Consider the following 13,924-nt stretch of genomic DNA (forward strand, 5'->3'; position numbering starts at 1 on the left):
TGATGTAATTTAATATAAAGCATACTTGAACTCCAAGGTAGACGAAGCCTTATTTTTGCCTGATAATTGACAAGCAATCCCTTAAACGTTAGCGAAGCTGCGGAAACAACTAGTATATCAAATAATAAATATAAAGATAAATACTACAGAAGATTCAAAATCCATAATTAATTATATTGTATTGTTTTGATGTCCTAGAAGCTTATAGCATATAGTAATTTTTTATTGGAGTTTGTGGATTTACTTAAAATAAAAAACTCAAATCTAACTCGGAATAGAATCACCGATTAATTTTTACGAGCATTTGTTTCATATTCATCTCAAAAATGGATGTGAAGAGCAGAGATGGCCCAGTGGTTAGAACGCGTGCATCTTAACCGATGATTGCAGGAACAAACCCAGGCAAGCACCACTATATATGTGCTTAATTTGTGTTTATAATTCATCTCGTGCTCGGCGGTGAAGGAAAACATCGTGATACATGTGTCTAATTACATCAAAATTCTGCCATATGTGCATTCCACCAACCCGCCAAGAACAGCGTGGTGGAATATGTTCCAAACCCTCTCTTTAATGGAAGAGGAGGCCTTATCCCAGTAGTGGGAAATTTACAGGCTGTTACTTTACTTTACTTTATGGATGTGAAAAATCACATTCAGCTGTTTGTGTAGGTATCCATTTGACTAGGTTAGTGGAAGCTATTATTTTCGGTAGTAAATTTTTGACACTAAATATTTAAACAGGATGCTTGTTTATTATATAAAGATTGTAACGTTTCACTTTGGTGGATTAATCTCCAAACCTTCTTCAACGGTTCAGCTGATAGTAAGTGGTCACGACCACACATAAAAATTGTATCTTAAAAAAAATTGACCACCATTAATATATCACCAACACCGGAATACAACTACAAAGCATTACTGTTTGGCGGTAGTCTTGCCCAAAGCCCTACCACCAAATAAAAAGCATTTATTAGGAAATACGTAAATGAAAGGATTGTTTATCTTTATTTCAATGGAACAGGATATGGTCGATTAAACCTTTATAACATTAAATCCTTAGAAAGTCTTAAACAAAAATGACTTCTAATATTTTATTTAAAATTTTCAATAACAATATTGATTGTCCCTTTCTTGTTAACATCTTAAGGCTAAGGCAGCAGAATGGAAAGCCAATTAAATATCTATGGAATTTTCCAAAGCGGTCAAAAGTTATGACTGCCAACTCGCCAACATTATTACAAGCTCTGAGTATTTTATTCGGATAGCAACACACTTACCGAATTTCTGAAATCATTCCTTGTAGCTTTGAGCAAAATTTACATTAAATTCTATATTTTTTGCTCAAGAAAATTTTATTTTATTATTATTTTGTGCTTTCATTATAATTTAGTTAAACGTAGGAAAATGTACTTTTTGTTGTTACTGAATCTACTATTATATCTACTATTCCTGGAAACATTTGTTTTGGTTGTTCATAAATTTAACTCACAAATAAATGAAATTAAAAATGACGACATTCCTGCAGGGGGTAACCCCTTTAAAAAAAAACTTTGGAATGCGTCATTTCTACGTTACACAACAAAATAAGAAAAGAAATTAAACAAGTGAAAAAATCCTTGCCCGGCTTCTAACTTTATCGACTAAGTTAAAATATTGAGACACTTTTAGACAAATAATATTTAAGGATAAAAATAGGCTTCTCACTAAAGACTTACATAATTAACTGACTACAGAGTTCACATAGGATTTACCGACCACGAGTCACCACATGATCCTTATGGTATAATTATTCAAACACATTTTGGCCAGAGAATTAGAATTTCAATTCAACGGGATGATTTTTTTTTTTATTTTATGTATGTACCTGAACATTTCGGTAATAATTGGTTAAGTAAAGAAATAAAGTAACATTTATTTTTGATATCTTCATATAAAATATATTTGTAATAAATTTGGTGTCTTTCTACAAGATTTAATTATTTACGTTTAATCTATCCTTAAGTGAATACTCTTGCTACATCAAATACAATTATTTATAAATGATTTTTATTTTATTTTTTAATAATGTTGAAGTAGTCATTGTTAAAGTCCCTAATTAAATCCCTAGGAACTAAACATATTTGATTTCATTTATAAAATATAAACATCAAATCATTAATAAAATTGTAAGTAATATATGAATCTGAAATCAACGTTTTACTAAAAAAAATAGGGTGAATTGGGTATAATCGCACCAATGAAATTCCCGACTGATTTGAGCACATTTTTATTGATTTTGTTAATAAAAGTGCGAGTCGAGATGGCCCAGTGGTTAGAACGCGTGCATCTTAACCGATGATTGCGGGTTCAAACCCTGGCAAGCACCGCAGTTTCATGTGCTTAATTGTCTTTATAATTCATCTCGTGCTCAGCGGTGAAGGAAAACATCGTGAGGAAACCTGCATGTGACAAATTTCATAGAAATTCTGCCCCATGTGTATTCCACCAACCCGCATTGGAACAGCGTGGTGGAATATGTTCCAAACCTTCTCCTCAAAGGGAGAGGCCTTTAGCCCAGCAGTGGGAATTTACAGGCTGTTGTAATAAAAGCGCACTTAAATTATAAGCGACGTCTAATATTAGATTGATTTTATATACGTAATAAAACGTATTTACGTAATTTTTTTTTTAGTAACAGCGTGTAAACGTTTAAAAATACGAAGCAAAGATCGTAACGCTGTCATCTTATTTTGTATACAAGACTCAAATCTAGATAATTCCATTAGATGCTGTATAAATATCGTAGTTAACGTCTTTATATGCAGATGTGTATAAATCATCATCTAATTGCAAATATGGAAGCAAGCCAAAGTTATGTTTACAAGCATGTTGTATATTTTATGAAATAATTAAGTCCCTTAATTGATAGTACTATTTATTTATTTCTTACAATATTAGTAACAAAAATTAATTAGTTATTGTAATTTAATGAAAATAAAACAAAAATATTCTTAATAAATCAGTTATTAATCGGGATCAGTTCGACTATAAATTTATTTTCATAATAAAATTATGCTACTCGCCGGCTGATGTTTAAAAATGATGAATTTGTATGGTTACATAAGCCAATAGAAATTTCATGATCAAACAAGTAAAGCCTAATCTATTCCACCTGAATCATCTAGGTCTTATAGTATTGATCGCAATGGCCTAGAATGTAGGTCACACAGGCGCAGAACATAGAATATACTGGAATATCTTTGTCATCTCTAAATTCTGATAACAATTAGCAACTATGTATCAGTTATTACTTGTTTATAATCTGAAAGCTAACAATGAACTTGTAATGTGTAATATCAGTAGTGCGGGATGGCCAAAATAATATTATCGTTTTACAATGATACTTCAATCTCTCTATCTTTTGTAAGAATGCCCACACTATCGTCTAATTGTTTTCTATTGACAGCTCAATCATATTTAAAATAAGAAATAGTGTTACGTGCCAGTATTAAATGCTGTGCCATATAAAATAATATTAATTACAGTTTTACAAATTATTGATCAATTAATTATAATAATCATTGTATATAATAAAGTAAATTCAATACCTCCTGCTATATTAATAATATGCAATAATAATGTGATATAAATGATGATATAGAATCAAATGTCATAAAACCGTATTGAAGGCTAAGGTTGCTCTCGTAACAAATGTTTTAATTCATAGTGAATCATACACAATCACACTATATGACATACACATGTTTGTCACGCCATCTTGTTTGCATAGGTTTCACATCTTCCAAATTTATCATAGATGGCGCTGCAGTAGAAATTTTACTATAATATGTTCATTTAATTGTAATAAGAGGCTGTCAAATGAAATATAGAGTAGTTATTTCTATAATATTTAACTCAATAAACTGAAATTGAAAACACAGCTTTTCCTCTTTTTTTAACTATATATCTTAAGGCTGCAAAGACTCAACAATAAATCTCATTGATAAAATATAGAATGAATAATGTTAACTGACTCAGTTATGACAATATATGAATCATTAAATTTATATGTTGATCAATGAAATAATCTGGAAGTTTATTAAACTTGTCTTAGCTTATTCTTTAATTTCTGTATGAAATGTATAGTAACATTATGAATTTTCCTAAGCGTTGCAATATATAGATAAAGAATATTTACTGTTCCAGTGTTATTGTGTGAAATCCAGATAGGTAAATTATTATGTACTAGAAATATTGTAATAATTATGTATCATTTTCACATCAGTAATTTACTTGTTAAAAGTTTGTATCTATTATGTAGTACTTTTACTTTAGGCTGTATACTCAAATATTAATGCAAAATTTAAATTCCTAGCACATGTACCAGTTTAGTCTAAATTTAAATCAATTCAGAATTTTCAATTTTTAACTTCTTAGCAAGTACTGTCAACAATTACAACTTTTTTAAAAGGATTTGAATAAGACAATTTGTTTAAATCAGGGCATATTATATTTGAATAGTACTTGTTTTTTTGCATTGACAAATTGCTACTAATGTAAAATAAGGAAAGCAAAATAAAAAGAACCAGTTATTGTTACATTACATGTAATCGTTTAATTATTGGAATTTGAACTAAAATCAGTCTTTGGCTGTACACCAGTGCACAAAAAAAACTTAGCCATACAATCACAGGTCAGATGAAATGACAATACCTCATCAAACGCTAATTGTTTAAGTATAGAGAATTAGGATGTTAGATTCATTTTGATGTTATGATGCATAACTATATCCATATATAGGTGTTGGCACTTCATCAACAATATGAGAGTAAAGATTAAACACCATTACAACATGGCTGTATGCCGAATAACTTAATCGACTTCCTCCATGCGGGATGCATCATCAGCATCACCTTCTAGGGGTGGGACATCACCAGCGCTCAACTCCTCAACTTGGATTGGTTCATCCTCATCAATTCCGAGACCCAGCTTGATCATGCGGTAGATACGGGAAGCGTGGACCTGTGGCTCGTCCAAAGCAAAACCAGATGAAAGTAAAGCAGTCTCGTACAAGAGAATGACTAAGTCCTTGACAGCCTTGTCATTCTTGTCTGCTTCAGCCTTTTGCCTAAGAGTTTCAACAATGGAATGGTCAGGGTTAACTTCAAGGTGTTTCTTAGCAGCCATGTAGCCCATGGTAGAGGTGTCACGAAGGGCCTGAGCTTTCATGATACGTTCCATGTTGGCAGACCAACCATACTGTGCAGTTACAATACAGCATGGTGACTCTACAAGCCTGTTAGATACTACAACTTTCTCTACTTTGTTGTCTAGAATGTTCTTCATGACTTTGCAGAGTCCTTCAAACTTGACTTTGTCTTCTTCACGCTTCTTCTTTTCTTCTTCATCCTCGGGAAGTTCTAATCCCTCCTTTGTGACTGAGACAAGGCTCTTGCCATCATACTCCCTCATTTGTTGGACTACATACTCATCAATGGGTTCGGTCATGTAGACTACTTCATAGCCACGTTTCTTAACCCTCTCAACAAAGGATGAGTTGGCTACTTGATCTCTGTTCTCACCAGTAATGTAGTAGATGTGTTTCTGGTTCTCCTTCATGCGAGATACATACTCTTTGAGAGAGCACACCTCATCACCAGATGCAGATGTGTGGTAGCGGAGCAAGTCAGCAAGTTTGGAGCGATTCTGGGAATCTTCGTGGATACCCAACTTCAAGTTCTTGCTGAATTGTTCGTAGAACTTCTTGTAGTTCTCTTTGTCCTCTGCAAGCTCCTCGAAGAGTTCCAGGCATTTCTTAACCAAGTTCTTCCTAATTACCTTCAAGATTTTGTTCTGTTGTAACATCTCACGAGAAATGTTCAAAGGCAGATCCTCGCTGTCGACCACACCCTTGATGAAGTTGAGGTACTCGGGAATGAGATCCTCACAGTTATCCATAATGAATACTCTGCGTACATATAATTTGATGTTGTTCTTACGCTTCTTGTTTTCGAAGAGGTCGAAGGGCGCGCGGCGAGGTACGAACAGGAGTGCACGGAACTCAAGTTGACCCTCAACACTGAAGTGTTTTACGGCTAGATGGTCTTCCCAGTCGTTGGTGAGAGATTTGTAGAAGTCACCATATTCCTCCTGGGTAATGTCGTCAGCGTTGCGGGTCCAAATAGGCTTGGTCTTGTTCAGTTCCTCATCCTCGCTGTACTTCTCTTTGATGGTCTTCTTCTTTTTCTTCTTGTCTTTGCTGTCTTCTTCGTCATCTTCACCTACATCCTCGATCTTTGGCTTTTCGTCTTCCTTCTCATCTTCTTTCTTTTCCTCCTCAGCCTCGTCATCGGAGAGCTCCTTTTCGCGTTCCTTCTCGACTACGAGCTTAATGGGGTAGCCGATGAATTGGGAGTGTTTCTTTACGATCTCCTTGATTTTGTTCTCTTCCATGTACTCAGCAAGGTCTTCCTTTACATGGAGCACGATCTTGGTACCGCGACCCAGAGGTTCGCCGTGGTCAGGGCGGACCGTGAACGAACCTCCAGCGGCAGATTCCCACATGTACTGTTCATCGTCGTTGTGCTTCGAGTGTACTGTGACACGGTCAGCCACGAGGTAGCAGGAATAGAAACCTACACCAAACTGACCAATCATGCTGATGTCGGCGCCAGCCTGCAACGCTTCCATGAAAGCTTTTGTGCCGGACTTGGCGATGGTACCCAAGTTGTTGACTAGATCGGCCTTTGTCATACCAATACCCGTATCAATAAGAGTCAATGTTCCTTCGCTTTTGTTTGGAATGATTTTAATGTATAGTTCCTTACCGCTGTCCAGCTTTGAAGGGTCGGTTAGAGATTCATACCGGATCTTGTCCAAGGCATCAGATGAATTAGAAATCAACTCACGAAGGAAAATTTCTTTGTTGGAGTAGAATGTGTTGATGATCAAAGACATAAGCTGGGCGATCTCCGCCTGGAAGGCGAAGGTCTCCACCTCCGCTGGTGCGGTTTCCATTTCTTCCGGCATTTTCTTGTTTAAATTAACAAATACTTGATTGCAGTTGAATAGTAAAGAGCTTCAATAACTTAGATTGGAGCGCAATTTATAAAAACACGTGGTTTAATTTCACAGCGAACAACACTCTTACTAACTTGCAGGTTGGTTTTTCTTAAATGACGCCGGCGCGAAACGTCATGTCGCTTATATAGTTTTCATTTCAAGCGACATCTGTGAACAAGTAGAAAATTCTAGATTTGGCGCTATAATTGCCAGAGGTTCGCAACTGTTTTGTGATGTGTATTTATGTTAATACTTTTTTTTAGATATTCAACATTTGATGATATTTTTATATCTCTCATATAAGAAATAACGTAAATGGTAACAGCAAGGAATTCTAAACATGAATAAACCATCTATTAAATGATTGATCAAATAAGAGTCTGAAATTATCAAATATTTATAGAAAAAAACATTATTTAAGGCATTCGCATACAATAATATTTCACATTTCAACATAACATTAAAGACAACTATTTATATTAAGCAAACGTATAGCACAATAATATGTAAATATATTGTAAAATACAACTAATTTTTTGTTTGATAGAAAAATATTAATTTATTAAAAAGGTTGATAATACTGGTGCTTGATGATCGATTTCGCTATTCGCCACTAGATGGCAGCGCATTCGATATCCTATTCTGACATAATTTGTTCCAGAACATTCGAGATTTTTCTAGAACAATGTCTGATATCCTAGTTTGCCGATGAAAATTAAATAAAATATACTTGAAATTATATTCTCGACATATTAGAAATAGTATCACAAGAATTTTTAAAGTAATTTTCATACATAATTATAAATAAATTCAAGAAAATATAATTTGGTCTCGAATGTTCTACGAACATCCGGTGTTTGTCGCCACTACGCGCCGCTAGGACCGCTACTTGTTTCCTTATTCTCACGAAACATATCTACCGGTATATGAATATCCTCTTTCTAGATACTTGTTCGAAGATTTTATTGATTTTTTTATACATAAAAGAATAAAGAATGAATTTAACAAAAGTCTATTGTATGAAATTATAAATTTTATCAAAATAATTAGCTATAAAACTATATTTTAATATTATTTTATTAAAATACATAAGTATAAATGATACTTTAAACAAAATAAGTAGGTACAGAAATAAAACCTATTAAGTTATAGTAATAAGTTTAGCTATAACAGTTTTAATTACAATGGGATAAAAGTATCATATAATTATAAAATATACTCATAGAGAGAATGACCATAATTCAAAGCCTACTTCATTTTGAGAAATAGCATTTAATTTAATATGATTAAACAATAATAATGATAGATGGATAGTCATTAAAATATTAACAATTTATTTATGACTGTAAACATCAAAATTAGCCGTATCATGTTCCTTTGTTCTGTAAATTTTATATTTGTATACTTAATACGTAAATGAACTAATTTGTTGCACGTTGATCTAATTAAACAAGTAATAATTAAAAAAAAAAATAATCCCATTATTTTCATACATTATAATGATGGTTTTAATTTAATCATATGTTCGTAGGTATTATTTAAATAACAGTTCACGAGTTCTCAGTTCAAGTTTCTAACCTATATCTGTAATTCATAAGATATTAATAAAATCATAAATAATATTATTTATGTTATTGTAGCATTATTATTCAATGTAATATAACCTTTTGTGGTAATAATGAACCTACTTTGGATTATTATAATATAAATAATATATTAAATTAAAATGCCGGTGTAAAATGGTCGATTATAACCTAAAAAATGCAACTTCATATGTGTTTGTTATCTATGCCATGATAGCTGTATGCTCATTGCTTATGCTTAATCAGAGCTATAACAGCACAGTATGTAATCATTAATATGTATTGTTATATTTATTGATCATTGAATTTGTATTTGTACGGCCTAGAGATTCCCTTTGTTAATTTTCTAGGTAACTAGGTATCTAGAGTTCATAAAATTGGGTATCTAGGGGTCCTGCAACTGTATCTTTCTATAATGTTAATTATAGTAAACAAAAATTTGTGAAGCTATTATTTTTTGTAATACATAAGTAATCTTGATTCTCATGATTTTGTTCTTGAACTTAAGACCTTGTTAGAAATATGATAATTACATATAATGTAATGTAAAAAAGAGACGAAACGAAGCCTACTTATTATTATGTTACGTTGAAAATAATAGTATGTTTCTAAAAATATGTCGGCTAATAATAAGTAAATACACATATATTGTACAAAAATTTACTAATTAATTTGTTGAATTCTTTGTTCATTTGTCATGTTTATTGATTTTTAGATTTTATTTTTAATGCTGCACTCTAGCGTTTACTAGAAAAATTAACGATGACTTAAAACTTTTATGTCAAATATGCTTTTTCTCGATAGATGGCGTTGTCGACCATATTCGAAACAGTTTTTTGTACTATTTGTACTGGATCAGCAACTTTAAATAGTGTAAGTATTTATTTTATTTTTATTTTAAATATCTACATGAAGGTTTACTCATAATAATAGAATTACGAGTTCTAAAATTACAATACAATTAGTTAAACTACTGGTTACTAGATGTCGCTGTTAAGTGTCGAGAGTGTTCTATATTTTTCTAGACTTCAGTAGAATCAATACGCTCGTACTTTTAGGTATATAAGTGTCGCCCTCACTCGTCGTGGCAGTTATTTGAACTGAAACTAAGCTACGAGCAAGTCCAGCGCTTTGGTTCAGCGGATTAACATTACTATTACTAGCCTTACTGATTTAATCGAAGCAACGCAATTGATTTTACAATAAAATGTCTCTGCTTCCATACTTGTGGGATTATGAACCAAGACCGCGACGTCTTCGCGATCAGCTTTTTGGAATGGATTTGTCGCCAGATGATTTTCTAACCGACATATTTGATCGTCCATCGCCTCGACGCTACTTGCGCCCGTGGAGAAACTTGTCATTGCTTGCACGCGACGTTGGCTCTACGATTAAAACCGACAAAGACAAATTCCAAGTAAATCTAGATGTGCAACATTTCACCCCGGAAGAAATATCAGTAAAAACAGTGGATAACTATGTAGTTGTTGAAGGAAAACACGAAGAAAAGAAGGATGATCATGGATTTGTGTCAAGACAGTTCAAACGTCGGTACGCTCTGCCGGAAGGTTGCAACCCTGAGCTGGTTGAATCCAAGCTGTCTTCGGATGGAGTTCTGACGGTAACAGCCCCAAAAACTGCCTCTGAAAGCGAGAATGAGCGAATTGTGCCCATATCTCAGACCGGTCCTGTACGACGAAAGATTCACGACGCGGAAGAAAAAGACGAACCAAATGGGGACGTAGAAGAAACTAAAGCTCCACAGAAAAAAAGAAAACGTTGAGAAATTTCGAGAATGTTGTGTTACATAATTAATTATTTTAAGGTTTAATTAAGTACAACTTGAAGACTGAGTTTTGTATTAAAATATAAGAGTATTATAATATGAATGAGCATTGTGCATTGCTTTAATAATAAATATTAATTTTAATGAAAATTTTTTGTTTTTCTTTAACCCATTAATATGTTGTAGGTATTGATTGACAGCTGAATTTATGTACACATACATTACGGAATACACAATAATAATTTTATTTCGTTGTTTTTGCAAAATGTTGCCAAATTAAAATAACAATTTGAATTTCGCGCATCAACCGTCAACGAACGCGCATTGACATGACATCTAAATTTTGTTAGAAAAATATCAACGTAGAAGCAATCTCGTTATTGAAGTAAAGTATATTCTGTTTTAAGAATTCAAATATAAGTATGTACCATAATTATTCTTGACATAATATTCATTTTCTTAACATACTTACAATATTCGCGATATATGTACGGATTTAAACTTTAACGGTGTCAATTTGCTAATAGAATTGGTTCAAAAGCGTTCTCGAGCACTCTCATAATCTAATAGAACCACGACTGAAAAAAAATTACGTGCTCTACTTTACTTGGGGGCAGGGTTTTGGAGAAGGGTATCCTACTCATCAGATATTCTACTGTCAAAGCAATACTTAGTATTGTGGTATTTCGGTGCGAAGGGTGAGTGAGAAAGTTTAATTACAGGCACAGATGTTATGTCCATACATAACATCTTAACTCCCAAGGTGGTTTAATAATAGTTATTATTTCTTGAAACCTTTCTAAATTGCCAATGTCTTACCATCAGTTTGTTTGACCGTCCGCCTACCTATTATAAAAATATATTTATTGAAAGAAATAGTCTTTTCCAAGCACAACAAAATAAAAATCAAGTAAACATAATTTGCCATGAATGAAACGGTTATCGGAACTTTAGAAGTAAATTTTAACAACACACCCACGTAAGTACCTACTTTTGCGCAGCGTTTTTCGCCTTCTAATTCAAATATAACTATGTTCCATAATTATTCTTGACATAATATTCTATTTCATGGTTTGCAATAATAATAGTGATTAATATTTGCTGTATTATTTATTTTAGTAAACCAACGAATCAAATGTGACGTCTTATAGAAAACGCGATATGAATATAGCGACGAAATTGTTATCCTTTTGTAATTTAACCTATATGGGTAGTTCTTTTGCTTTTTAGGGTGTTGAAGGTGAACGTGTGGTAGTATTGATGTATAAATACTTTAATGGGTGTTTTTAAATTCAGCATTAAATACCAATTAAATAGTCTTTACGCATGTGCCATCTTTTAACAAAATACATATTTACATGGTCAAGATAGCCAATTCGTTTCTATGTAGTGTACAATAGTATCAATAGATGGCGCTGTAATTTTGTACAACGGCACTTCATTGTGTGTAACTTTATCAAGAGATGGCGCTAGTTCCTGCTTTTTTACGGTTCATCTAATTTCATTAAAATGTTTGTTTTATTTGAACCTTTTTGCTTTAAAGTTACTTAAAATATTATGAGAAACAGTTGAAGTCAAGTTTAATAAAAATAGTTGTATGTTATGTTTAGAAAAAAATTAATTTACTTTCGATATTGCCATAATGGATATGGCCACCATACATTCTATCACCTTTGAAATATATTGTAAAGTTTTTAGGATTAGTAATATTTTTTTAGTAAGAAATCGCGCATGCTTCATTAATAACCAAATATAAAGGCCGATCGAGCGTACGGAACCTTAAACTAAAGCAACAAAAGCGAATACAGAATCACAGGCAATCGAAAATTCCCGGTATTGCTAAACTTGCAGACGTATTGAAATATATTTTTTCAATAATTTATTTTCTTCCACCTTTATCGGCGTCTCTTTTGTACAAAAGTTATTTTATTGCGTCATTATTATATGTATGCATCGATAGTCAACTTAGTATCATTATTATTTTATTATACAATCTTTTTCTTAATTTGAAATAAATGGGTCCTGTTTTGCCAACGGTATAGCTCACCTGGTATAAATAGTTTTAAATGTATTTAAAGTGTGTTTAATAAAGTTTTTTATGATAGTTTTTAAAAGTGAAATTACAAATAGTAACCAAACTCGCGTTCCACAGCTAGATCAGTAATCCGAAAATGTAATATAATGAAGAAAATATATAATAATACATCCTAAAGCCCTGTTTCTTATTAAGAAAATCTTTAATTGAAGCGCACACACACATATACAGATCACACACGAGCAGAGACAAACACTTCGTATATGAATAGTTTAGTTATATAATAAAGTATAAATGATGAAAGTTACATATAGGAAAATATTATATATCTTTCCGTATAGCTACAGCGATATATATCGCCGCTTGATGGAATAAGAAGGCCGTGGAGAGGACATTGGTTGTATAAATATTTTGAAAAAAAAAAATTATATTATCATCAACATTTTGATCGTTTGATCGATCGCTTAAAATAAAATGTATGATGTTATTAATTTTACTAAAAGAAACTCTTTGCCTTTTTTCGCTCTCTCTTAGCACTTCGCACCGACCAGATAGATAACTAAACTAAATATGCAAGTCCTACTATAAATAACAATTAGATTATCTATAAATGTAGTTGTTCTATAATTGTACTATAGTTGTTCAAGGGTAACCAGTAACACGATTATGTTTCTTATTCCTCGATGTCAAACTAATGATACCAGAGAAATTTACCGTTTATCACCGCTCCTTCATAACTCCGGTCAGTCACTGCAGGACTTAGGACTCCCCTATGAGACGCCAGGGAGTTCGGTTTTGCAAATACCATCCCCATATCAGCACTACTTACTACGTGGTACCCTATACTACGTTTGTTAATAGTTTATCACCACCCAACGGTACCCTATACTACGTCTGCACTAGGTTTTTCCCAACCATCCTCACCTCAGCCCAACGATATTTTTTTCTGAAACTCATGTAACTCACAAAAATGTGGGTATTTCGTTTTAATTTTTTTATGCAATGAATTGAATGCGGACATTTTGTTCATACTATACAATTGGTACAATTGATGGTTGATCAAGAATTTATTTTAATAAGCTATATAGTTTAAGAGTAATACGGTTATTTGTTAATTTTTAAATGATTATGATTTTATATTAGATCTGAGCTTCACAGCTTAGCTCAAAACAATAAGCAAATAATTTAGTTATTACTTGAGTAATTACCATTGGTAATACATAAATATTTAGAACTATGAATGTATACTTTAAAATATTAAAGTTATAATTAAACTAAACTAATAAAAAAGCAAACTATTATATAGAACGACTCCACGCCGTCTCTGTACGGAACACACATACGCAGACCGAGGCGCTCCGTCTTAAGGACGACATATGAAGTAATTTTTTTTCCAACCGTACCACATTTGAAAACGAACCTTATTCTCATCGCATAAAGTCTAAAATAAATTCGACCGCGAAATATTTTTTCCATT

At 32.6% G+C, this 13,924-nt stretch overlaps 2 protein-coding genes across 2 annotated transcripts; one reads left to right on the plus strand and one right to left on the minus strand.

Moving 5' to 3' along the window:
• Positions 1 to 4,570: 4,570 nt before the first annotated feature.
• Positions 4,571 to 7,173, minus strand: LOC124540508 (heat shock protein 83). Its single transcript, XM_047118130.1, has one exon. The coding sequence runs from the start codon at positions 7,008 to 7,010 to the stop codon at positions 4,854 to 4,856; it is 2,157 nt and encodes a 718-aa protein (XP_046974086.1). The 5' UTR covers positions 7,011 to 7,173; the 3' UTR covers positions 4,571 to 4,853.
• A 2,436-nt stretch (positions 7,174 to 9,609) lies between these two features.
• On the plus strand, positions 9,610 to 10,556 carry LOC124540558 (protein lethal(2)essential for life-like). Its single transcript, XM_047118232.1, has one exon. It carries the CDS (start codon positions 9,834 to 9,836, stop codon positions 10,407 to 10,409), a length of 576 nt encoding a protein of 191 aa, XP_046974188.1. The 5' UTR covers positions 9,610 to 9,833; the 3' UTR covers positions 10,410 to 10,556.
• The last annotated feature ends 3,368 nt before the right edge of the window (positions 10,557 to 13,924 follow it).

This window comes from Vanessa cardui, chromosome 25, assembly GCF_905220365.1.
Source record: "Vanessa cardui chromosome 25, ilVanCard2.1, whole genome shotgun sequence".
NCBI lineage: Eukaryota > Metazoa > Arthropoda > Insecta > Lepidoptera > Nymphalidae > Vanessa > Vanessa cardui.